Source organism: Rhopalosiphum maidis, chromosome 2 (assembly GCF_003676215.2).
Source record: "Rhopalosiphum maidis isolate BTI-1 chromosome 2, ASM367621v3, whole genome shotgun sequence".
Taxonomy (NCBI): domain Eukaryota; kingdom Metazoa; phylum Arthropoda; class Insecta; order Hemiptera; family Aphididae; genus Rhopalosiphum; species Rhopalosiphum maidis.
Window position 1 is genome coordinate 14,860,716 of NC_040878.1, and position 27,896 is coordinate 14,888,611.

Below are 27,896 nucleotides of genomic sequence, written 5' to 3' on the forward strand. Positions count from 1 at the left end.
AAAAATACAAAAATATTAATGAAATAGGTACATATTAAATTATTGATACTTTAACTTAAATCTATTTCCAATAATAAAATAAAATAATTTATAATCAATACTTGATATTTAACTCTCAAAATATGTAGTGGGAAATTAAATGTAAAGTTTATGTAAATATTTTAATGACAAATTAGAACTTGGAAATCAATGTTTTAATTAAACAGAATTCAACATATTTGTACAAAGTTAATACAATATTACATGTTATGTATAACAGGATAGAAATATTAATACTGACTGCAACAGATTAATACAAATTTTAATTAGTCCAAAATTGGTGAGAATATTAAAGATAAAATGTTTAAATTTTGTGAAATAAAGAAAATATATTATTTTTAATATATCAACACAAGGAAAATTGGATATATTTAAAATGACAAAAGCTGTACAGCTTATTTTAATTACATAGTTTTAGTATTTTGGCTTTTTATGCATACAATATATTAATTAATGTAAGTAAAATAAAAATATGCAACAGTTAAAATATATATAAATTGATAGTGTTCAAAATAAATAAAATGTCAGAAAAACATATGATCTAATAACTAAATTAATTTGTGGTCTGGTTGATTTATTGGAAAATATTGATTGTAGACTGGTCAGTGGTCAACAACGTTGAGATAGCCATAACTTAAACTGAAAAATAAAAATAACATGATATTATTACAACAAAATGTCAAAAGTACCTATTAACCTTACAAAAACTTGAAACTGAGATTAATTTTGTTCTGGTGTTTGGTGGTATCAAAAAAGTTGTGTAATATTATAGAGTAATTAATATCTACAACTTATAAGTTTAGTTATTTAAATTGTTTTATATTTATAAAAAATATCATGTTTTTCATAAGTTTCAGATACAAAATGTCATAAAATATAATATTTTATTAGATAAATGTGATGATTTTTCATGTACCAATAAGTTAAATTAAAAAAAAAAAAAAAAAAATAGTTAATACTTACAAAACATTAAAAACATAATTATTTTAATGGTGATCTAGATCTTGATCTATCTCTTTTGGCTTGGGCTGCTAAGTCATCCCATTCAGATAAATCATATTTTGAAAGATCTCCATCTTCATCTTCATCATCATCATCATCATCATCTTCCTCCTCCTCATCATCATTTTCAATAACAGCATTTGACCATGATTTATTTCTTCCTCTATCGTTGTTATCTTCTTTGCCATTTTGACTATTGGAATCCTCGCTTATAGAACCACTACCTCGTTTTTGTTTTTTTTTCTTACGTCCAAACTCATCATATTCATCATCAGATTCTTCTCGCTTGACATACTCAACAACTCCTCTATCATTATAACCACCTCCATAACCAGTACGTTCTTCTGGATCAGCAAATTTAGGCGCATTGCACATATTACATTGAGATCGACGTGCCCAATTCACATTGCCACACTTACTACATTGCCAGTCATCAGCAGAAAACAGACCCTTACTCTTTTCGGCAGCTGCCTTACCGATTTCAGCACCAGCTTTTTTCTTGACCGGTAAGTCTTCACGTTCTTTATTACATCTGTTACAATGTGTGCGACGAGCAAAGTTTATGTTTGCACACTGAGCGTTTGGACAGATCCAGTCACCGTCAGTCATGCGAAATGCTTTACCAGCATCCAATGGCAAATCCTCCGCATTTGAGGACATATCACTAGACATTTGAAGAAATCTATGTTTACCAAATGTTACAAATCAGCCGTTACCAATTTATATTAGCTGCTGCTGTTGCTGCTGTACATTATAGTGATTATGCAAAAATGAAAGATGCCGAAATTATTTCTTGAACATACCTATTATTATTGTTGAAAGCAAGATCTTGAGTTCGATTTACTCACTTGCATGAATATATATTCATAAATTACACAAAACTGATACTATAAATTCGCATACAGACGGTACATTAACGACGTATATGTAATATGGGTTGCAGCTATAAACATATAAAGTGCTCGCGTACGAATTAAAATATAATTAAATTTCAGTTACGTACATTAATAAAACATACAGTGGACAATTTTAAATCAACCAAATGGCTATGATGTTGACGTATTATTTAGCTTGTTATTCGTGAACAGTAACATTACATTATAATCGTTCTTAATTCTTAAGATCTAAAGCATCATAATTATATGGTAGACAATTTTATAATTAGGAAAAAAAAATCAGTGACGATTAAGTCGGTACTTCGATAGTGTACCAAAGTTCTGACGATCCGGGTACACAGTCGAGTGGAAGGGGGCGTGTATTGCGATAACAGACGACAGTGTGACCACATTACGAGGGATTTGATAATTGATAACAAAAAACTGTAACCATTAAAGTATATTATTATTATTTTCGAAACCATTATAGAGTATAATGAGTATAATATAGACTCGAAATAAAACATAAAAAAAAAGTTTGTGTCTATTTGAAATTATTTATAGTCACAAACTATAATCTTTAGGTCTTTATAGTCTGTATACTTTACAAACATATCGTCGAATAAGCAAGCCATCCAAGTTTCAGGTTTCAACTTGACAATTAATTTAATTTTTATCATTATTTTCATTAGGCCTGGTTGTTTTCATTCCGTGGAAAACAAAATGGCAGCACCTTACTACTTTCTAATATAAAACAATATTGCTCTACAGGGTGATCACCAACAATTTTTTCTAATAAAAAACGATCGTAAATTATTTAGATGATTTCTTTGACGACTATTTTTATGAATCTAATCGAAGATTAAACGAATAGTTTTACTTATTATTTATCATTATGTATAGACATGATAAACTATGAAATAGATATACCTAATATTGTAATATTAACATTTTAATTTTAATGACTCGTAATTCTCAAATCAACATTGACCATTATCCTTTATAGTTAAGTAACTCAAAAATCCCTAGTTTGAATTTTATTTAGACGAATAAAAATTAAAAATATTCAAAAAAAATCATCTAATCAACATATTTCAATAATTTGGAGGGAAAAAATGTGATTCTCATTTGGAAAGTAAACGGTGACATTGCCGCAACTCCTAAATCGTAAAATTGGGCCTTTAGGCTTTAGATTTAGCTAAAAATTTCATAAATCAGAATTTGAAAAATGTAAAAATGTAACAATTATTAAAGAAATAATTTGGAGTGGGAGCATGGGTAATAAATCACTCGGTACAGTATAATAGTGGTTTTCATATTTTAAGACCATGGTTGAATAATATAATATTATAATATTTATATTATTGTTGTAGTTGCCACCAGAGATATATATTATAAATATTTAACTAGATAGTCGATTATGTATTTGACTAGTGTATGCATCCAAATATAAAATTATTAATTAATATAATAGTATATCTGTATTCTGTAGTGGACGGTGGTTACAGCAAGCTAAGGGTGCCGTGGCCGCCGGTGTTATCAGTTGTTGCGATTACAGCTTACTAGGATTGGGGTACTGGTTAGCACAAACATGCGAAATATGTGCAATGGTGCATGTGGTGCACTCGGTGGCCATTGATGGCAACAGCAGCAACAACAACAATAAGTAATAACAGACAACTACAGTCAACAACATCATCGCGTTCGCGAACCGATCTTTACTTCAAAAACCGAAAAACAGCGACGCAAATGGCGGGGTTGTCGAATCTCCGCCTCGGGATAAATAATACGTGGGTAGGATAAATCGAATTGCTCTTGACCAATTTTTTTTTTTTCGGAATTTCGTAAGATGAGCATTTACAAAAAGGTTGACTTTTACGAGCTGTGCCGGCTCTGCATGTGCGTAGGCGGCAAGAAACACCATCTGTTCAAGAGTCGGGAGAGCAACGAACGGCAGCTACAGTTCAAACTGAAAAAGTGTATACCCCTCCAGGTGAGTAAGACAACTAATAAGACACTAGTGCTTTACAATTGATATTATATGATTAGTGAATATTTTTCATCAACCCTTATGAGTTGACTGCAAGATCTGTCTGTAGTGTCTGTACTTTAGTTATTATTAGGTTATTTTAAATTTGTGGCTAGATTTTTAATGTTTTCAAATTATATTTTTCTATTCCGTCTTCGCATGTAAGAATTTGTGAATTTTTTGATTATTTAGGTAGTATAAATTATTATTTTTTTTTATATATTAATATAGTTTTACATACTTATTAAATTGTTTAATATAATTTGTAAAGTATTATAGTTGATTATATTGTTTAGAAATTTACCTAATATGATTTTAAAGTTAGATGTTATAATATTATAGTTGTGTACATAATATTTTCTAAATAATTAGATATAAATGATTTTTTAATATGAAAAAAATCATATTATGTCAATATATGTAGTCATTTAAAAAAAACAATTTTCAAGATTCCTTATGTAATTTTTTGGTAATAATTTATTGAGATCATTGACTGAATATATATATATTTATTTTTTCTAGATCAAAGAAAGTGACAGCTTACCAAAAGGAATATGTGAAAATTGTATAGCTAAAATGGATGAATTGTACGAATTTATAGATCAATGTGTAAATACTGAATCGATGTTAAAAAGTTATTGTGCAACTTTAAGTGTTTCGGATCAAGCGAAATGCCAAGGAAAAGTAAGTTATTTTAATTTATATTTATTTTAATTACAAGTAACGGCTCTAATTAATTGATAGATAATACTGTGAAAGACCTACCTTACTATTCATCACTTTTTGTACTGATCTTGAATATTTTTAGATAAATAATTAAATTATAAATGTTTTAATTTAATTTGTTTTTGGTTAATAGTTTTCTGTATAATTTAAACAAAATAATAGTAATTCAAATTAATTATCACCACTTTTTCCATTTAAAAACTATTTTTTCAGGTTTATGTACGAGAATCTTTAGAAAATAATTCTGCGAGTACTAAGAAAAATAATAGCTCTGATCATTCTTCATCTGTGCTTACAATGCAAAGTCTGTCCAACCTTGTTCAATCTGGATCAATACAAATAATAAATGATGTAAACAGTAAATATCAAGATTTTTGTAAATATGATAATATGCAGGTAATTATTGGTTCTTAGTTAAAAAATTAATGATTTATGTCTAATTACATCAATTTTTTGTTTTATAATAGCAAGTTATAACTAGTACAACTAATGGAGTTGAATCTATGAAGTATAATTATACAATAGCCAATAATTTAAATCAGTCGGTTCAAACAGATTCATCAAATGAAGAAAATGATGCTAGTGAAAATGTTCAAACTATTTATTCTATACCTGTAAGCATTATAGATTGAACTATTTCGTTATTCATAACTGCTATGCACTCAGTGCCAGATTTTTCAAGGTATTACCTTACCAAGTTTTAGGATTTCTAACATTTGTTAGCAGCTACAACTACTATAATATGGTTTAATAATTTGATTCATTTATATTTTCTGCTAATGTTTGTACTAATTTATCATTATTATAAAAAAAAATTACAATTAAATACTAATAACCGATCTATATTTTGAGTTATCGATCGAGTTTCATTCGGTAACTCGTCGGGTCAATCTGGCCCTATATGTAATAGAAGTAGTAGAATAAATAAATAAATATACATTTTTAAGAAAGTATACACACAATATTAATCAAACCCCCAACACCTATGGGTCACAGTGTATACTACTTTTACTCAAAATTATTAAAAATATCTGTATAAGGTTTTTTTTAATTTATAGAAAATCACAATTAGTATATTAAAAATTCATTATATTAAGTTATGTTATATCACAATAATATGTTTATTTGATCGGTTAATAATATTTTTAATAAGATGTTTTATTATTTTTCAAGGATAATCTTAGTTCAGATAAAGAAGATTCTGAATTAAATATTCATTCTATAAATTATGTGACTCCGTTAACTGTTGAACCAGAGATTAGTCTTCATTATAATAGATCTGAGTAAGTTATTATCAAGTAAATATTCTTAATTAATTAAAAAACATTTTCAGTTATGTTTAGTTACTTCTATGTGTATTTAAAATTTTTGTTTTTGAAGTAACGATCAAGATTCAGATTTGGATAACACTAAGCCTAATGATATCAAACCATATATGAATGGGTTTTTACCAATGGACGGAGCTCTTGCAACGTGCACTGCATGTGGGAAAGTATTAGAATCTGAGGAAGAAATTGTGATGCATAGTCAAGTATGCAAAGCTATAAACAATAGAAATGTTCATAATATACCGACAAGAAGTACAAGGGATACGATGCCTCCAAGATTTCCTTGTGATGTTTGTGAGAAAAAATTTAAAAGAAAAGAGCATTTAATCCAACATAGAAAACTTCATACTGGTAAATATTGTATAATAAATAATATATTGTATATATCTTGAGTTTTTTATAACTATATAATCTATTACAAATTAATGAATTGTCTTAATTAATTTAATAATTTTATTATATTTATCTAAAGGGGAACGTCCATACAGCTGTGAGACATGCTCTAAATCATTTAGTCGTAAAGAACATCTTATGCGTCATATGTTGAGTCACACTGGTCAACGATTGTATGGGTGTGATTTGTGTCATAAACATTTTAGTCGTAAAGATAATCTTCACAAACATCGAACTACACACGGAGTGACTGGACCTCTAGTCTGTGAAGTTTGTGGTTGGTATTACATTTTAGAGTTTTTAGATAATTTGTCTGAAGATTGTTAACTTTTAAAGTTCTAATGGTTATTGTATTAGGTAAATCATTTATTGTAAAACACTATTATGATATGCATATGGCAACACATAATGAGGTCGAAGATAGTCAGTTACCATATGTGTGTGATATATGCAAGAAACGATTTGCTACAAGTCAATTTTTAATTACTCATCAGTTCAGGCATCGGACTAAAGGTTATACCAATAGTATTAAATCAGAGTCTGGTTCTGTTATTGAAGAATTCAAAACTGAAGTAAATATACCCTTCTATTAAAGTTGATTTATTGCCGTGTTTTATAAAATTAATGTTGTAAATTTATAATTTCATTTGAAACTTTACTAAGTAATTAATTTTTTTATTTCCATGACAAAATAATAAAAATAATAATATAATAATTTATTTATTCTACATCTATTCTATAATTGTAATTAAACAAATATTTATAATATAAAGTATGATTTATTTTTACAGGTTGATCAACAAGAGAAGCAAAATCAACTATCTAATGTGCCAAATACAAATACATATCAAGTATCTTAGTATCTTACGAAGATAATAATTTAGAAATAATTGTCAAAAGGTCAAAGCCCAAAATGTTCAGGTTTTCAGGGTGTAAATTATGGGTTCCTACAAATACTAGTTTTAGATTTAAGTCATATTATTTTGTACTTGAATGTTACATTTTAATTACTGTCACAACGACACCAAATTTTATGACTATTGAAAGAATGACTTAGGTTTTAAGTTATTTTTGTGTAGAATAATTTTTATTTAATTTTTGGTGATTTTGCCAATTATTATTTTTTTTATGGAAAATCAAAACATTAGTAAATTATGTTCATAATTATTTTTTAGTGCCTTTAAATTTAAATTACATTTCATGGTCAAATCTAATCATTTTAAGCTGAGGACAGATCCTCTAAAAACATATCACAATGTAGATGGTTGAATGTTCCATACATATTTAATGTAGTTGTGAAATCCTATTATATTTTTTTATGTTAATGATAGTAAAAACGTGTACAAAATATACCAAAAAACTTAAGGAGATGTTATTTTGAAATCCATAAACAGACTGATATAATACTAAGACAAACTTAGTTAATTGATTTGCTCATTAGAATTTAATACATGTTGTTTAAGCCGTTTTAGGTCTATTATGGTTAATTTACAATTTTTAACTAGAAAATTATATTTATTATGTATAACTCAACAATTTAAATTTATTTATAGTAAATATTGTTTGCCCTCTTTAAAAGTCTCAAAAATAATCCAAAAAAATGCTGAAAATTTTTGAAACATTTTGTAAATGTTCAGTTAGCCATTTAGTTAGATTTAATTTAAATTTTAGTTTGTATTTTTTTTTCTAAATTATCTGAATTATTTTTAAAAATATAATTTGTTTTATTTTTATTAACCAATAATTTTATATAATCGGCCAGATATAAAAATAGATACTATTGTCTTTAAATAAAGGGTTTTATTATAATTTAAATTGTGTTTTATGACGCCTAGTAGTCAACTATACTCAGGATTTAAGGTATACTATACCTAAATGGCTATTATAGCTATATATAATTTATATATCTTAAATTGTGACTATACCCGAGACCGCTGCGTAACGGTATCATAGTGAATTGGTCGCGTCGACGTTTTGTAAGTCGCGCCTGCCTAATTCGGTCATCCCTTCCTAACTAAAACCCTTCATACTGTATCCCGTGGTTACCGCTTTTATATGCACACCTTTACGACACGACAAAATTGCGTGTATATTATCATTATGTAGGTTATATGGTAACACCTGTAGTCCGACAAAAGCCCCGAGCCAGAGTGGAAGCGTGTTCTCCGCAGGTCTTCTGGGGACGTTTTATATTTAGTACCTTACTACACGTCGTGGTTTCGTGTTCATCTGTGAAGTACTGCGGTCCATCGCCTTTGTCCGGAACAGTGATCGATTTGAAGTCGTCAATAATCGGAAATTAGGATCCGTCAATAAATTTACCTAAATATTGTCGTGTATGTATTATATTATATATGTATAATACATATTATTTAATAATCTTACTTTGTCCGATTGTCCGTATTAACTAAAGCCTAAAAGTACCGTTCGTAATATATTAGTTACCTTGCATCGTTTTTGTTTTCAAAAATACGCAGCGCCGAGACTGTTACTGTTAATCCTAACGGTTCAATTCGGATTCCTAGTGCCACACTTTTCGTTAACGTACTTGTTTCAAGTCGCGCGGTAAAATTAACTACAAATACGAAAGCGGCAAATGAAATAAATTATAGCTGCTGCACATACATACATAACACTACATAGACTTAAAGTATTTTACAGGTTTGATATATCGATAAATTTGTCGTATATTTTTCTGACCTATTATTTTCGTATATATATGGTACAAGTAGGAAAATTTCTAAGTCCATTGTTTTGGACGTCATCCTATTCACTCAGAGGTATTATTTTTGATAGGTAATAATAGTTCTGATAAGTTAATAATGGTTTCAAATTAATAAATGTCAAATTTATGTTACGTTTATTCTAGTAATTACTTTTTTTCTTATATTATACAATTTTTACAAATTCAATTATTTATCGCATTCTACTTGATAAATATATATATATAATATTATTTATAGGTTATTTACATTGTTATTTTTTATTGAAACATCGATGTTGTATTACATTTATGTAAATTTGTAATATATAGAGTTAGCATATGACTATTATATATGTCTTTCCCTCGAAATAAAGAATAACTACTAAAAAATTAATAAAGTTTTGAAGAACTACCTACTCTAGTTTAATAAAAAAGCAGATTTGAATTCAAGTTTAACACATTCCATATCCATTACACTATTATAGCGACCTCTCTCGATAACCAGCCATCGCGATACATTCAAAATCTAGGTGCTAGCTACTGTGCAGCAGAATGATAGATTTCTGAGTTTTGTTATTGGGTTTTAACCATTTCAATTTGATTTGCAAATTACGTAGGAACACGATACACGATTAATAAATGATTGAATGGAAAATAGTGTTTTTTTTTTTTATGTTTGTACACAAATATATTATGTAAATTAGGTATATTTTATTTCGATACATTATAACAATAAATCATACAGTAATGTTTGTGTGGTTTGAACGACTTTAGCCGTAGAGTTGGGGGCGTGCGACGACCGTGACTTGGGTGAGTGGAAGTGCACGCGCTATATGGCGGGAACAATGGTAGCCAACCGTTCGGCTGAGGGGATGCACTTGTAACTGGCCGCAGCTGCCTTGGGGATTCGTTCCGCCGCCACAGCCGTTGCTATTCGTATGCTTAACGGTGGCTATGTCGCCTCGCCCGACGTGGAAAGGATCGCTGTTGTGTGATCTTCATCGCGTCCGTCGCGCCGGTAACTATAAAGACAATGCTCATCAATCAACCGGTCTGATGGCCTCGATAACTGCAGTCGTCCTGCACCGCAACTGATTTTCGCTACAACGCGTCCGTTTGAAAAATTCGAAAAACGATTCTGAGCTAAGTTAAGTTTAAACTCCTAATTGTTGAAACTTTGCTCGGCAAGTCGTGTTTTAGAGAAGGAATAGTTTCAACAGAAAAAAAGTACAAATGCTATAGGTATTTATAACAATCAACAACCGACTTATTGGTGTGGAATTGTTCACTGTAACATAATTGCTATAAATAACACTTGGAACTCTTGGAAGGTGTCTAATATAGAATGACCATTTAAAAAAAATAAAAAAACGGGACAGTTGTTGCACCCCCCCCCCCCCCCTCAAAAAATTATTATTTTTACTTTACTCTTTTGAGTTAATTAACCTAACCTAAATAATAAAAGTGTTCGAATGTTTAGAAATATTTATTTTTTTAGTATCATTAATCAACACAATTTCGCATTTCAAAACTAATACAATTTTTTTAAACAATTAGGAAAATTGTCTTTTTATCATTAAACACTATCGCTAATTGAATTGTTCATTATCATCGGTCCTTATTTCTTGTATTACAAAAACTGTTATCTCTTATTTATAAATTTGGTTATACAACTATTTTAGATTTTTTTCATAGATCGATTTATTTTAAAAATACAATTTAATAATATGTAAAAACAGGATTAAAACGGGACCATCTTCTAAAAACGGGATAAAAAGCATCCTGTTCAAAGTTTGTCGGGAGAACGGGACATGATGATCAAAAAAGGGACAATCCCGTTTTAGATTCTAACATGAACTTACCTCAATTATGTTTGGTGAGGGATTTATAAATCTATTTTATTATTTTTTCGAGTCGAGTCCAATATTTAAATTGGTTTAGCGTAAAGTGGCTCGCGGCATAATCAATTTTATCGAGGCAACCTCAGTGCCCTTGTTTAGTTTCTACCAAATGATGAAATTAAAGTTGTTAAAACGGTCTACGTGCAAAAAAATAAACTGCTGAATAATTCAAATTCATATTTAAAATATCACCTGTAGACTGAAAAATTATCAAATTATATAAAATATTAAAAAGAAAAAAAGCATAGATAACCGCTCTGTAGTTGTTCTTTAATTACCAATCAAAATATTATAAAGCTATTGCTTATGTCGTACCTATATATAGTGTCGTATAGGCAAGGAGGAGGGGGGCTAGATGTCACTGTGGATATTAAATAAAACGGATTGTAGTTTAGATAATAAACACTATATAGTATAACTATATGTATAGTAATACAATATGTCAATATAGAAAATATATAATAATAGTAGTAATAGCATTTTGTAAAACAGTTAATATTATAATATAATAATATAACTATTCGAATAGTTTAAAATGACTTAGGGGCTTAAATTGCGCTGAAAATGTACGTTACAATAAAATAATTTTAATAAATAAAAAAACAATAATAATATTGTTTATATTAAAATATTCAACGTAAAATAATAGAAATTTGGAAAAGTATTATATTATATATTTTACTATCGGCAACGCCATGTATGCCAACTTTTCTATGTATTTAATTATATGTATTTCATTATTTTGAAATTCCGTTATCGCTGAACTTATAAATTTTTCTTTATTTAATATTTCTCCACGTCTGTTATTTGAATTTAAACTACACATTTTTACATATATATCACATTGTACTTGTTTTAAGACATCGATTAATTGACAAATATTAGGATTTGGAAAGTAAAACATGTTATTCAGTTTGGAATGAAATGATTCACAAAAATATTGGTTGTACACATTTTAAAATTAGAAAATTCAGCCCAATGCCCAAATAGATGGTTTTTTTATTTTTTATAAAAGACATTTAAATCTGTTTACATAGAAAAATAATAAGTAAATTAGATAAAATAGATTACTAGATACAGATTATGTATATATATACATTATATTAATAAACGTTTTTTGGTAAATGTAAAATGTGTCGCGTAGTAAATTAAATTGTTTTTTCTTTGCTTGGCTACAACTCGACACTCGTATTATATAATATACACCTGACCTGCTCATATATATTATGAGAAATAGCCTGACATATACTTTACTACGAAATGTAGTGTGTGTGTGTACTAGTATGCGAAATTGCGAAAGCGACGGCATACGAATTTTAAAGTACGAGGTTAGCCATGGGGTTGGAACTATAATAGTGTCGACATTCATGTAGACGTCGGTCGTAGGTACGTGTTAGTGGTGATTGCGTTTGACAGGTGTATAACAACGAGCCGACTTATACGTATATACATACTCGTAATAATGATAATACGATATTTTATTGATTATTTTCGCGAATCGAATAACACTCTGTGTCGAAACCCACTTATCGTTATTATAATATTACATGAACGACGGTTAGACCAGTATGTAACGCGCGTACACCTATTTCACCGACGACGGGCGGGTGCGGTGTACAAACGTGCATTCCAAGTTCACATACTTATTTATATAACATCCCATATAACTCTGTACATAAGTATATTATTCTTTTGACTGGATTTATTAATTTCACGCCGGGTAAAAACCTTGAACCGGAAGCTCCATTTATCGAATCGTTTTGTGTCTAATTATTTCTGTTTTATTTACTGCGATTGCACTGATTGCAGCGTTATAATCGCACGTGTCATATCCTAAAATTTCACGGACGCCATGGGAGCAATCGGGGTTAAGATTCTGAGAGGAGGAGGCCTACAGTTATGGTAAAAACTGTAAATTTAAAACAGTTAGGACAACTGCCGGTCATACCCATCATACTTCTACAGTTCTACACACTATTAGATAATTTAGATTCCGAGTGAAGCGATAAGCGAATTAGTGTATTGGTTTTACTAAGATAAATTGTTTGATAAATGTAACTAACACTATTGTGAGCGAAGTAAATCAATCATAAAATTTGTCTCCATACAATTCTACGCACAAATAAAATAACCAGTACATTGTCCTACCATTATCAATTTTAAAATTATAATTATAATTAAATTATAAATTTATTTACGCTTCTAGCGTGAGAATACTGAAAAAACTAAACTGTTTCATAGTCAAACATTTTTGGGTGTTAAATCGTAGTCTTAGGGTGATAAATCACTATAGCTTTTCCGTATGTTATACCAATGACGGACGAGGTTAAACTCGGCAACGAGAGCCGAGTTCTTATACTCTACTAGGCACTAGTATTCCTACATTGACTTATTAATTCTAAATTACGTCAAATAAAATTTCGTATTTTCGTCGTAAATCGTCTTTTTTTTTATTTAATGCCTAATAAAGTTGTGCTTCCAAACACTTGTCGTTTGATCAAATTAATATGAACTATACTGTTATAGTGTTATATCATTAAGATGGATACGAAATAATTATTCGTTTTATTTAATTATGTATTTTGCGGTGTATTTAGTATTCGTGTATATTTTTTGCATTTATAATGACAAAATCGTTATGAAATAACATCGGTAATCTATTGTTTTTTATCAGTAAAATATGTACATATTGTTGTATACACGATTATAAATAATATAATATGTGGTCGGTATGGGTGGCAAAAAATTTAAATTAGAACACAATTTGATTATTTTATCATGATAACGCAATGTGAAAAACATTTCCATTGCGGTATTGTGTCACGAATTTACTTACAAACATTGTAGTAAACATATTTATTATAGTTTATTACGTATCATATGTAATATGTTATTGACGCACGTAAAAAAAATCGCATGTGAATTAGACACGAATACCTAATACTGCGGAGAAACGTCCATTAAAATTTTAAATAAAATATAACAATAGCCAACGACGAGATAACAGTGTGGTGCGTGGTTTTTTTTTTTTAAATTAATACATTTTGTATCGATGTTTAATATTTCAAAGCATTCGAATGCGCTAAACCAAATCAAAGTCATAATAAACTCAGGGTCAAAGAGGCCGACGTTCAGGCCCGAGAAAACTGCGTGACCCGCGCGTTACCCGTTACGATACGATATTACGATACATTACATAAAAAAAAGTATTTGATTAATTTGTTTATTAGGTAGGTATACAATATATAGTATACGTATATTTATTACCTGCTAAAAATTACAATGAAACAATAACCAAAACACATAAACATAATTGTTATTGGATTTTTTCAGGTACTTACCTGAAGATATAATATAGTAGTATAGTACACATATTACACATGTTGTAGTCCATGACGTGTTACAGTCCTAAAATATTTAATTGGTTCAAAAATAATAAAACAATACACCTATAAACTCAGTATAAAATCGTCTCGTTACTCGTTATAAGTACTGTAAATTTAAAATTTCAGTTGTCAAAATATATTATAGCCTATGTAGAAAGATGATGTAGGGAGATATAGTTAGGTAAATGCATCATATAACTTATAAAACTATGTTAATTTTTATTTGTTATCCTAATATGATAAAACATAATTTTAAAAATAGGTACTTACTGTTTTATATTTTATATACACAACAATTTTAATTTTACCAAAATGTAAAAATGAATTTGGAATAGTTACAATTACAAACAATTAAAAATAGCTTATTAACGTAATTTTAAATTATTATGCACATTCTTTGATTTGGGGGAACTGGGGAAATGTATATGTCGAAATCTGCAATTATAATATATTAGTTATTACTATAACTGGAAATTATACATTTTTGTTGCATGTACATCACAATAACGTGGTGCTGCAGTCAATGTGCAGCGATGACTTCGGAAAATGTAAAAGTCATTGCGAGATGTCGGCCGATGAACGCGAGGGAACGGGCATTAAACAGTAAGGTGAGATCGTGGTCTAATTATCCATACCTGACCTATATAATATTATAATATATACGTACAAAGTATATATATTATGGGCTATTAAAGCTGTAATGAGATTTCGTCGGTAATCATACTCGACCGCACTATTATAAAAACGATTCCCACGCACCACTGTGACCCATAAACCTAGTGAGCTAGGTAGCGCGCCCTAAGCATAAAAATAGCAAACACGCCGGACACGCAATTCACACATCTAATACCCACCCAACTCTGCTCTTAACCCCGTCGCCGTGAATTACATTATAATACCAAGTGATTTTACGTGCGCAAAAATTTCGTTTTTCAATGTTGAAAACTGAAGTGATGTACTGTGGAGGTGGCGAGAATGGGTGACCCAATGTTCATTATATTATGCGTTGCCCCCTATACAGACAGAAATAGACCGTTGACCGGCTAACTGCGTGGTTCGTAAAAAATCGTAGTATAGTATGTATTTTATTGTTTAATCATTTAAAAATAGCAGTATTATTATAAATGCCTATGTACACTATACTATATTGTAGTGTCATAAACCTTTCAATTTCTAGAAACTACGTTTCATAAATATATTTTTATGTTTATCATAATGCTATAATAATATTATAATATAGTATAGCATTTCCGTGTTGACTAAGAAAAGAAAATTAACTGTTATTATGAATTATAACTAAACATTATAACGATAGTCAGTATTGTACCCTCTAATTATGTATATGCATAGACGTATATTATATTATCACAACAATATTATTCTTTTGAACTTTTGTATACTGTGAAGTAAAATCGGAATTTTCCATACGAACGTCCAAACGTTATTGCACTTTTAAATTGTTATTGATTTTCGTGAATATATCGGGCTGATTGAAATCTGTAGCGATTAAAATAATATAATATAATATGCATATTATAATATTCATAATTCATTATCCGATTATCGTAATTGTATAATTGAACCTATGTGGAGCATTCAAACGTGCCAAACTTTTCTATAACAAACATCTATAAATTATATTTCAGAACGTGGTGTTTATAGACTCGGAAAAATGCACTTGTTCGATCGTCAATCCCACGGATGGTTCGGCGCCGCCGAAAACGTTTACGTTCGACGGCGTGTACGGGCCCGATTCAAACACGGAGCAGATATACAACGACATCGCTTATCCTTTTGTGGAAGTAAGTAATAAAAAGAAACACCAGCGAAAATCGTTACCAATTACAATTACTAATATTGTATTACGCGTGTGCGTCACACCATGATCTATATAGGGTATATTAGAGGGTTACAACTGCACGGTGTTTGCGTACGGGCAGACTGGATGTGGTAAGAGTTTCTCGATGCAGGGTGTAGACTCACCGCCGCATCAACGCGGTATCATACCCAGAGCCTTCGAACACGTCTTCGAGGCAATATCTGTCACGGACGACGTTAAGTTCTTGGTGCTCGCCTCGTATATTGAGATCTATAACGAGGAAGTGAGAGACCTGTTGAGTACGGACACCAAACGGAGACTTGAATTGAAGGAGAATCCAGAGAGGGGAGTCTACGTACACGGTACACGCGCGTTATTATAACGTTACAATTAACTTCTACGCCGTGTAGACCGATCTTGTGTATGTCTATTATTTTAGAGTTGTCACATCATGCCGTGCATGACGTGATCGAATGTCAAAAGCTCATGGAACAGGGTTGGAGGAATAGAGCTACCGGGGCCACAATGATGAACGCCGACTCTTCCAGGAGCCATTCGATTTTCACCATATCCGTAGAAATGATGTCAACGTCGCAAGATGTCGATGAAATTAAGTCGATAAAACGAGGTAAGCTGAGTCTGGTGGACTTGGCGGGCAGCGAACGTCAGGCGAAAACCGGAGCCTCGGGTGATAGGCTTAGAGAAGCCACAAAAATTAATCTTTCTTTGTCGGCCTTGGGCAACGTGATATCAGCCCTGGTTGACGGAAAAGCAAAACACATACCGTACAGAGATTCAAAACTCACCCGATTGCTACAAGTAAAAAATAGTTAAATAATTAACAAGAGAAATTTAAATTTATAAAACCAAAAATAGTGGTTACTTGCCCTTCAATCATTTTTTAAAATAAAGATGTTCGTTATTAAATAGGATTCTCTTGGTGGAAATACTAAAACGCTGATGGTCGCTTGTCTTTCGCCTGCAGACAATAACTATGACGAGACCTTGTCGACATTGAGGTATGCTAATCGCGCCAAGAACATATACAACGAACCACATGTAAACGAAGATCCCAAAGACACGATGCTGCGCCAGTATCAAGAACAGATAAAGAAACTAAAAGAACTGTTGGAAGCTTCCACTGCTCAGTTTCCCTCGAGTAACGGCCAGAACGATATTTCCGAAAAAGAAAAATTGCGACTGGAGTATCAAGATGAAATGATCAAACTAAGGGAAAAATATCAAGAAGAATACAATTCTAAGTGTCAGATGCAAGCAGATTTGAAAACGTTAAAAGAGAAGTACGACAAAAACTTGGCAAAAATCTCGAACCAAGTATGTATGAATCATTTAGTGTTATTTTAATATAAAAAGTGCGATAGTCGAAACGTATTTTTTTTATTAGTGACTACTATCACTATACTCTATACGACTATTATATATGTGATCCGTATAGATGAGTCTATACGGATCACAAATTTGAACATTCACGTATGTGTATACCATTTTGTATATTATATATTTAAAATAATTTATAATGACTCAATAACCAAACGGCAAAATGTATTTAAACTTTTAAGTGAAGATATATAATTTATTTTAAATGTATATTTTTAATAATAAATTATGATTGCACGGCGTTTTAGATAAGCAATTTAGCTACATGACTGTTGTGAGTCTATTATTCCGATATTTTATATTAAAGGCGTGCATATAATATGGTAAATAATATGCATTAAAATTTCATTAAATTTATTTCAAGAATCCATGATGAGACACATCTTACTGATTCAGTGTATTAAACATTATAATATTATTTTAGGTTGAAAAAATAGTAAAAACTCATTGTTAACACTTCACCTATATATATATAGTTATAGTAACTATAACATCTAATGGTAAATAAAGTAATTTAAAAGATTATTATTGCAGCATAATAATTTTACAATTATTACGTATTTATATTTCCCATAAATAAGAATAATATAAAACTACGTGTCCATATGTCGAGACAAATCAAAAGAACGGTGAAGACAAATCTAAAAGAATCTTCGTGAATAGATATACACGTTAAATTATACATTTAGGTACACGATATATTTCGTCAAATCTTAGAAGGAAAAAATTAAAATTTATAATATTTTTTAAGTATGAATGTTTAAAGATAGAACTATTAAGATTGTGCGTATCTTACAGTTTTAGAAATTTAATTCATCTACTGCTTTAAAGGTTCAGTCAACATTGATTTATGATTTTACGAGATTTTATTTCACGTCATATAGTTGTGATGATTTATTTTATATATTATATATTTACTACAAACACTCATGATATATGTGTACATATGCCATATTAGTATAAAAACGTAATTTATTCTTATTTTCAGAACGAAAATAATTGTAGGACTTCATCCCCGCAGCAGATAGTGGAAAAAGCATTGAAGAACAATCGAGTAGAATTAAACTCATCACAACAGGAAATATTGAAAAGGTATATTTTATCGTCACACACACACACTGGCGCTCGCCGTTATAATACTACACACCAATTATAAAGTATTATAATTAAATTTGTGGTATCGTGTTTGATGTATAGGTTGAAGAAATTGCAAGAGAGTATGGTTGGCGGTGAGCGAGTCAACGACAAAGAGCTTCAGGAACGTCGATTGCGCAAGAAAAAAGCAGCCGAGAGACGGTTGAACGCATTAGCGAGGGCGCTAGCCACTGTCGAGACCGAAGACGGACCGAACTTGGTGTTGGGCGTGTACGACGATATACAGGAAGAGCTGAGGGCCAAGAACGAGGCGTTGAAGAAGTATAGACAAAAAGTATATTGCCCAATACGAGTTATTATTATGGGATAAATAGACGACAGTAAAGCAGGTTATTATGATCTGACCAGACGGATGGGGAGACTAAATTATATAGGTATAAGCCATTAGGGATTTATAAATTCTACCAAAACTCACTGTTTTTTTTTTTTTTAAGAGATAAGTCGACTACGCCATCAAATAACTGTTCATACTATCTATATATTTTCTCAATCATATCTCAAATAAAATGTTTGAAACAATACAGTCATAAGTCTTAGACGACATTTATTTTTTAATGATATTTTTATTAAAATAATTATTATAATACAATTAATTTTGTTAAATTTGGTAATACATAATATAATATATAATGTATTTAAAATGTCATGATTTATAATATGTACTTTACACAACGAAACAACTGCCAAAACTTCTATAGATAATAATTTTTATAATGTCAAATATTTTTTATACATATTATATTAAATTTAATGTTTTGCGTAATCGATTACCGGGGAAATTGATAAGTTTAGATGATATTATGAACAGTGTAGGTAGCCAGTGGAATTGATATATGACCATTGCCCAATCATATTATTTATTAAAATTTGGGGGCTAAAAAATATCACATTGAACATTTAAAAAAAAAGGCTTTTAAATTTATTACCTACCTAGTTGATCGTATTTATGTTATAAACCTTTCACTTAAAAATTAGTTAACTATTATAATAAAATTTAAATTACTTTATATATTTTAATTCTTATTTTATTGATATAGCATTTTAATTTTTTTTTCATTTCATATTTTTTCATTATGACTATTTAAAAAACCAAACATAATATTATGTTTACTTAAATATAATATATAACATATTATAATTTAAATTATATTATATTAGTTAAAAAAATGTATTAATAATATATTTGAACGACAGTACTTCAAATACGTCTTATATATCCCATATTATACTTGTTATTGACATACAAATACATTTTAATAAACTTAAATCGACAAAAAGGTATTAAAAAGAGTTATATTCTTTAAAATAGTTTGAAAATGTATAAAAGTACAAAATAAAGTTTGCTTTTTGAGGTACACAGTCCAAATTTCGTAATAAAAATAGAATAGTCATAGAAAAATAATTTTCAAATGTTACAATTCCTATTAGTACTAAACCTACTAAATTTACCACCTACATGAGTGTTTATCTGTTACGATTTTATACGTTTTTGATTTTCAGCTGAAAGCGTCGGACAGAGAGGTGGCGGATATCCAGAGCGAATTTGAAAACGAGCGGACGGATTATTTAGAAACAATTAGAAAACAAGAGCGACAGATCAAACTGCAGAGTCAAATCTTAGAAAAAATCGTGCCAACGCTATCGAAAGAATGCAATTATAGGTATGGTACAAACCACATAATATTACAATAATTGCGGCTGTCAAAGTCGATGGCATGAGTATCAATATAACCATAATATAAATGGTGATATTATTCTTTCAGCAACTTGGAGAGGTTGAAAGAAGATGCGGAATGGGAGGACGACACGCAAAGTTGGATACTGCCGGAGCTGACGAGGATAAAACTACCTCCGGCTTCGGGTAAATGGGGGAAGGGGTTTTTTTTAGATCTTTTATTTTTATTTTTAAATCAGCTATTATTTCGGGATTTGGACGGGTAGGTGCGTCGTCTTCGGGCTGCAGGCAGTCCATTAACTCGCTGACCGCTCCGGCTAGATTAGAAAACTCTGAAAATTCGTTGGCGATTTATACGTTCCATCCGCTACAGGTTAAATTATGTGTTATATACGATTGCGTGGTTAACACCCGCCTATACTTGCAACGTGTACGACTTGTGCGCTATTTTAAATTGTTTTTCTTTCTATTCAAACCCGGCTCCTGACTTGTTTTCGCTTATTATTGGCTATTGAACACGGTACATTATATTTGAAACGTGTCCCGGCAACGAGATTTACGACACTTTTATATTTCGAATCTATATAGGTACAACTTATGTTGTTGGCCGCACTTATATATTTATACGCTTTCTAATATTATTGTGGCTTGTTATACATAGCACGTCTTTTTTGCATAAATATTATATTAAATAAAATATAATAGGCACGTTAACACAACCCGCCAACAGTTCGGCGGCGTTTAGCACGTTCGAAAACGGCCGGAGGAAGATGTCGCTGGGCATATTCAACACGCTGGCCGGTCTATCGTTCGACAAATCCTCCAGTTCGGACAGCAGTCGTCGGTCGTCGTCACCGGATGTACCCGTCATTTACGATCAGGTGAAACGGCCGCGCCCACATGGTAGTTAAGCCATACGATATTTTGACAAATTCGCAATCACGTTTTGTTTGGACAATTTTTTTATTTTTTTATTATTATAATATCATATGCATATAGGAAACTGCTATTTATGTTATTTATGTCACACATGGCCTGCTGTCACTGGCATTATGTCGCTGCGTCAATAGTTACAACGTTTGTATATTTAATATAATAAATCATAATAGTATGTACACGATTTCAGAAGTATCAGAAATCGACAGAAGACGATTTTGCCGGCAATTACTTTAAACCAAAACGAGCTACTGAGTTGCTGATACAATCCCACGGAGAGTCTGGTCGACCGTTTCATAAATGGAAAGGTATATCTAACCTAGTTAGAAAAAGTTACAAATTACGATTAAAATCGATGAGAACTGTAGCTAACAGGGACGCATAGACAAAATCTTATTTTTCCAGGGAGTGGAGGTCTAAACAATTTTTTATTCGCTCTAACCATGTATAATTTAAATACATAATATTTTCATAATTTCTTATTAGGTTTACTTAAGCAAAGTTAGTCTTTTTACAAAATAGTTATTTTTAAACCCAATCTAAGACAAATAGACCTATAGTCGTTTGGACGTGACCATCGTGACCGTTTGGATGTAAAAAAAAATTAATGAAAATATTTGTAATAAAAATTTAAAATTAAATTGAATATCAAAAAAAGTTATTTATTTTAATACGCTAAAAATACGAATAGATCAGTGTTACAATATTGAAGGAAAAAAAATATTATATTTTAATTGTTATACAAGTGTAGATTATATTAAGTGAAATATTTTGGGTGATTCTACGTAACACTAAGTTATGAAACTAGCACTGAAACATAATTTTTAATTGGATCAATTATTAATTAATTAATATTATAATAAATAATATTTTTATCGATTTTTTTTGTTTTGAATAAATATTAAATATATAATATCATCATGCACATTATAGAAATAAAAAAATAAAAAAAACTTTTTTTATTATTACAGGACACAGACGAATATCACCAGAAAATATAGTTAAAAAGCCGACGAAATTAGAATCTCTCCTTCCGGTTATTGGTGACCGAAAATTACAAAAGAATACCTTGGACAGAATTTAAAAAAATATGTTCCTACATTTAATAATATCGTGATATACAAAAATAAAATAAATAATATTAAATCGAATTGATTCTTATCCTTTCCATCTCGTAAACTGTCGACCAAATGTCATTTGCCAATAGTCTGGGTTGTTCAAACGCGGCGAAATGTCCACCATCCTTCATCTCCGTAGCTCTGACTAAATTTTTGAATTTACGATTTAAAAGCGCCTTCAGTGCCAACGCTATCGGCATTTCGTTCGGGAAAATAGCACAAGCTGCTGGAACTTTAACTTTGGCCCTAAATATATAATACAAAACGAAATAGGAATTTAATAGTTTATAACACGAACTATCCTTATAAAATACGTATGTACATTGTACAATAATTTACGTACAATGTGTGCGGGAGAGCACGATATTTGTTACTGGCGAACTCCGAGTACAGGCGCATTGATGTAGTCATGGAATTAGTCACCCAGTAAATCATGACATTGTCTAATAGTTCGTCTATCTTGAATTTGGATAAACCACCGTCCGGTAGATATTTGTAATCCGTGTTTGACCAAGTGGAAAATTTTTCTAAGATGTAAGCTGCTAAGCCGACAGGCGAATCGTTCAATGCGACACCTGCATGCATGTAAAATCATAAATTAAGACATTTAGTTAAATTTTAGAGAGAAGTTTAAATTCGAATAGCTTACATTTCAATAGACGGACAAATGTATTTAAATACACCTCTTATTAACATTTTTAAATAGTTTTTTCATAAATATTACCTATCTATTAATTTCACTGAATTAATAATTATGAACATATATAAAAACAGACATAAATATACAAAAAATAGATAACTCGTGTCATACTAACATTCAGCAACAATTCAATTGGCAAACGGGACTACGGGAGGTATTCATAATTAAACGTTTTTTTTTTTTTAGATAACAGTGAAACATCAAAATGTGTTGAACTTTTTAACTGTTACTTTTAAAATTTAATACATTTGATAAAGTATGAACACTTGAATTGCTTCCTATATATATTAGATAGTTAAATCCTGAATATTATATCACTTTAAAAATAATAAATTATTCCAATACAGCATTCTACAAAATAATAAACGTAAAATTTTGAATTTATTAGGGATTGTTATTTATTTACCACTTCATATCTTTCCCCACTGAGTTCCATCTATACTGATTGTTGGTGGAATGACTAATACGGTAAATTATAATCACGTATAGCACGTTTTTTTCGTTTTTGAAGTGTTAATATAATATCATAAACATTTTTTAAAAATGCACCTGCTGTGTCCGGTTTGGTCATTTGCAAATGCATGTATCCGGATTCTTCGAGGAACCCAAAGAACATTTTACTCAGTGGATACGTTCGGGATTTTTCACTCTCGGAGCTAACGATCAACGAAGGCCAGTACGTACCCAACGCCAATCGAACGTAATCGTTCAGTGTCAACGATGTAGTAGTCGAACACATGTTCGAATGCATGCCGTAGACCCTAGGGTAAAATTAATAATAATTACACATATAAAAACGTAAGTGTGATTGAATAAAAAATAAAATAAAATTGGGTACTTCCGTGTTATCTCGACTACCTTAGGTTCACAACCGTGTTATATCGGCTACCGCAATTTATTAAATAATAAAAAATTATATATTTTAACCTACCTATTCCGAAACACGATAAAATGTAATTAATAAAAATAATGAATGGATGTAATAATATAAAACATATATGCAATATATAATAGTATAAAACATTTAGTCAAGTTTAATAATTTATTTTAGAGGGGAAATAGTTTTTAATATCCATTACAATTTTGTTAAATGGTGGATCGTTTGCAAGATTTTGTCGCCTGCATACAAATTCGGTCAGGTATGAATCCAAATGATGGCGAGTTCTTTTCCTATGTTTTTTGTTTCGCCACTTTGCCGATCCCCAAAGATGTTCAATCGTTTGACTGAATTAAAAAAATTAATATTGACTAGACGTAGAATAATATGGATAATAGGACGACTGTCGACTGATTAACGAAATAAATACCGACATAAAATGGTTAAAATACCTAAACTAATTGGTTTGTAGTAAATTGTACATTACTATGATATAGATTACAACGTGAGAATATGCATTTATAAATAAATTCTTAAACGGAGGTATACGGAGGTAGGTTAGGTATCTAGTCTTGAAAATATTTTGGTAGTCGAGATAACACAGAAATACCTTAAATTGTAAAAAATGTATTTAACAGAATTAATATTAGCATTTGCAACTTACTGTATAGGAAATATTCAAAATATGCATGCGAATAAACAATATAAAAATGATTAAAATAATATAGTACATTATGCATACACCATTATACAAGTTTATTATATGAAAATATACTTTAATAACTAATATTTAAAAATATTTAAAAAAAATACTGAATATTAAGTTTAGGAAATTTTTCAGTAGAGTAAATAAATTATCATGTACTTTAGTTGAAAACGTTATTTTTTTGCAATCAGTTGTAATACATAAAATAAATAGGTAAGTAGAAATTAGGAAACGATTTTTATAATTTAATTATTACTTGCAATAATTTGTCAATATAATTATGATAAAATAATATAAAGATTAAAAGTTTTCACTTTAAATTTTTGAAAAACGATAAAAAGTGGCACCCGATCTATGCATGAATACACTATACGTGATGCAAAAAATCTCTCACCTGTTAGGAAAAATCTTTGAAATTGCTTCAGTTATGACCGCTCCCCAATCGCCACCCTGGACGTAGAACTTTTCGTGACCTAACCTGGACATGAGCTTGACGAACATTTGGCCCATTTGCGCCGGACCCATGCCGGGCCGGGCGGCTGCGTCCGAAAACCCGTAACCTGGTAACGAGGGTGCTATCACTTCGAACACGAAATTACGACCGGCAATCGGAGTGGTCAGCATAGGAATAATTTTGTAAAATTCGACGACGGAACCGGGCCACCCGTGCAGCATAAGTAGAGGTATCGCTCTGGCCGAGGACCCCGCAGGTGGCTTAGCGTGTATGAAATGCAAGTCCAGACCGTAAATGTTAGTCTTGAACTGCGGCAATGTGTTCAAGTACGCCTGTCTGGCCGTCCAATCGTATCGATTCGACCAATGATCAATGATCTTCGCCAAGTGATCGCTGTTGAAGCCGTATTCGAAATTCACACTCCTCAACGGCTTTACTAACGGTCTAGCGTTAGAGAGTCTGTGCTTCAAGTCCGCGATAACCTGTGGTAAATGCAAGTAAATTAAATTTATTACAAGCGAGTCTGAGATGACTTCGTTGAGTGATAATTGTGTACAAAATTGTGCAGACAAATTGTGATAAGTCATGTGCTGTAATAAATCGGAACAGAGTTTGAGATGAGAAAAACAAACGGATTTCGTACGGAAAACACAAATAAAACATATCAGAAAATACAGTGACACGTCAAAATATCCCCGCAAAAATATTCTATGAGAAAATATCCAACGTAAATAATAATTCAAAATTTAAACTTTTTTATAAAAGTTAGATAGATATTAATACAATACAATTATTTTTAATATTTATAGAATACAAAAAAATTAATAAAGCTATGTTTAAAAAAATAATAAAATTATATTGTAATATTATATTATATAATGATTTTGTCAAAAATTAATATAAATTATTAAAAATTACATAGATATTTTTACAATACAAAATTATTATAACACACATTCACTTTAGACAAAGTTTGATTATCACTTCTAATCGAAACTTTTAAAATACAAGTTAAATTTTAAATTTTAAATTATTATTTACATGGTATATTTTGTTGTGGAACTTAAGAAAATATCCTAAAATAAGACTTAATGATAATCATAAATATATTTAAAGTATAAAAATATCAAATATTTGTTTGAACTTTAAATAATTTTAAAGTTTTAAATTGTAGTTATAACTAACTTACATTAATTTAGTTTTATAATAATATTATATATTCGATAAGTATTTTTAACTTTTATGCTGTAAACAATTTTTAGTTAACCAGTAGAATTTCAATAATCAAATTCAAAAGCGATTCTACCGATCATGAATATATATATATACTGTTATACCACCGATGTTTGATAAGTCATAGGTCGAAGGTTAAGTTATAATATATGACCGAAAATGAATTTTTTTCTATGAATATTAATATCAATCTTTATTCATTAATAACAGTTTCAACTCCGTGTAGGTGTAGGTATGTATAACTGATAAGTGAAATAAATATTATAATTTAAAAATATTTGCATAGTTTCGATAGAGGGGAATTTACTTTTGTAAACTATACTCTTATGTCTTGATATTGAAAAGAAGAACATTTTTGTAAAAAAACACCATACATTACCGCACATATATTTTTAAATGTTTATACTTATAATTATTATTTATTTTATATCCGACACACAATAACTTTATGTGTTAATAGTAGTTAACAAAAATAAAGTATTTAAGCATTTAAAAGCATCAATAGGAAGATTAATATACATCTGTGTTTGCATGATCAATAAATTACGTAGAGTACGTAACACCCGAACATCCGAATATGTTTATTAATGAATAGTAATGTGAATTACCTATATATTAAAGTTTATTTATTAGTTTCAAACTCAAGTGTTAAATTAGAGTCTACACTCCATAGTCACGCCACGACGCTATATAAACCATATTGTATATCCAATACATATATATTAATAGATTGTAAATTGAAATATTTTAGATACCTTACAGCAAAATAGATTATGTACTATACTACTTACTATGTGTAGTATTAATAATTAATAGGTAGGTATCTGTTACAGGTACGCACGATACTTATGCTATATAATATTATGATTTATTATAAATTATAATAGGTTATTTATTTATTTTAATGATTTGTGTGATAACTGTTCAAATTAATATTATCAACTAATTACTTATGTAGTTATGTATAATGTATAATATTGAAATGTCACGATCTCACATACTTCGGTCGTGATGTTTATAAGGAACGGTCGAACTTCTTTTGCGTTGCTACGGTCTTTCGTCTGGTCAGATTTTGCTCCCCAACAAACGTCTTCGGGCATTGTTTCTGGCTCCACGATAATGTCGATGGCATTTTTTTGATAAACTACCAGTGCAAATGCGACCAAAGCGGCCAACAAGTATTTAAATTTTCCCATTTGTCTACCGTAGATCGTATCGGTATTCACGTTTCTTACGCTGCTAGCAGCACACTGCCGTGAGACGTTAATATACGCGACAGATAGCAGGTAACGTTGTTATGACTACTTTATATACACTATAATATTATCAGTGTGCAGTAAAAAACATACAGAGTGTTTCATCATCGAAAACTTCTTTTTTTCATTTTATTATAGTTTTGAACTATAATTATGGACAATTAATATACTTTTCATATTAAAAAA

General features: G+C 30.2%; 4 protein-coding genes across 6 annotated transcripts; 2 read left to right on the forward strand and 2 right to left on the reverse strand.

Annotated features, from left to right (window-relative positions):
• Window positions 1-501: 501 nt before the first annotated feature.
• Window positions 502-2,261, reverse strand: LOC113553178 (zinc finger Ran-binding domain-containing protein 2-like). The gene is made up of 2 exons (XM_026956362.1): window positions 1,003-2,261; window positions 502-678 (listed from the first exon to the last, which is right to left on the reverse strand). Exon 1 carries the CDS (start codon window positions 1,711-1,713, stop codon window positions 1,021-1,023), a length of 693 nt encoding a protein of 230 aa, XP_026812163.1. The 5' UTR covers window positions 1,714-2,261; the 3' UTR covers window positions 502-678; window positions 1,003-1,020.
• Window positions 2,262-3,557: 1,296 nt separating this feature from the next.
• LOC113553135 (zinc finger protein 436-like) lies at window positions 3,558-7,997 on the forward strand. The gene is made up of 9 exons (XM_026956307.1): window positions 3,558-3,909; window positions 4,468-4,629; window positions 4,885-5,067; window positions 5,139-5,285; window positions 5,845-5,954; window positions 6,052-6,350; window positions 6,472-6,669; window positions 6,750-6,964; window positions 7,184-7,997. The coding sequence occupies exons 1-9, from the start codon at window positions 3,766-3,768 to the stop codon at window positions 7,250-7,252; spliced, it is 1,527 nt and encodes a 508-aa protein (XP_026812108.1). The 5' UTR covers window positions 3,558-3,765; the 3' UTR covers window positions 7,253-7,997.
• A 646-nt stretch (window positions 7,998-8,643) lies between these two features.
• On the forward strand, window positions 8,644-22,478 carry LOC113555158 (osmotic avoidance abnormal protein 3). 3 transcript variants are annotated; one of them, XM_026959509.1, is made up of 13 exons: window positions 8,644-8,728; window positions 14,904-14,991; window positions 16,030-16,185; window positions 16,279-16,564; window positions 16,642-17,021; window positions 17,133-17,537; window positions 18,589-18,692; window positions 18,798-19,029; window positions 20,256-20,416; window positions 20,519-20,616; window positions 20,670-20,803; window positions 21,557-21,674; window positions 22,338-22,478. In XM_026959509.1, the coding sequence occupies exons 2-13, from the start codon at window positions 14,917-14,919 to the stop codon at window positions 22,448-22,450; spliced, it is 2,262 nt and encodes a 753-aa protein (XP_026815310.1). In that variant the 5' UTR covers window positions 8,644-8,728; window positions 14,904-14,916; the 3' UTR covers window positions 22,451-22,478. The 3 variants fall into 3 exon arrangements, 2 of the variants coding, with proteins under 2 accessions (XP_026815310.1, XP_026815312.1); XM_026959511.1 differs by having other exon boundaries at window positions 20,697-20,803; XR_003405332.1 differs by lacking the exon at window positions 20,670-20,803 and having other exon boundaries at window positions 22,338-22,473.
• LOC113555160 (juvenile hormone epoxide hydrolase 1-like) lies at window positions 22,311-27,731 on the reverse strand. Its single transcript, XM_026959512.1, has 5 exons — window positions 27,456-27,731; window positions 25,162-25,703; window positions 23,734-23,945; window positions 22,828-23,059; window positions 22,311-22,730 (listed from the first exon to the last, which is right to left on the reverse strand). The coding sequence occupies exons 1-5, from the start codon at window positions 27,648-27,650 to the stop codon at window positions 22,508-22,510; spliced, it is 1,404 nt and encodes a 467-aa protein (XP_026815313.1). The 5' UTR covers window positions 27,651-27,731; the 3' UTR covers window positions 22,311-22,507.
• Between the last annotated feature and the right edge of the window lie 165 nt (window positions 27,732-27,896).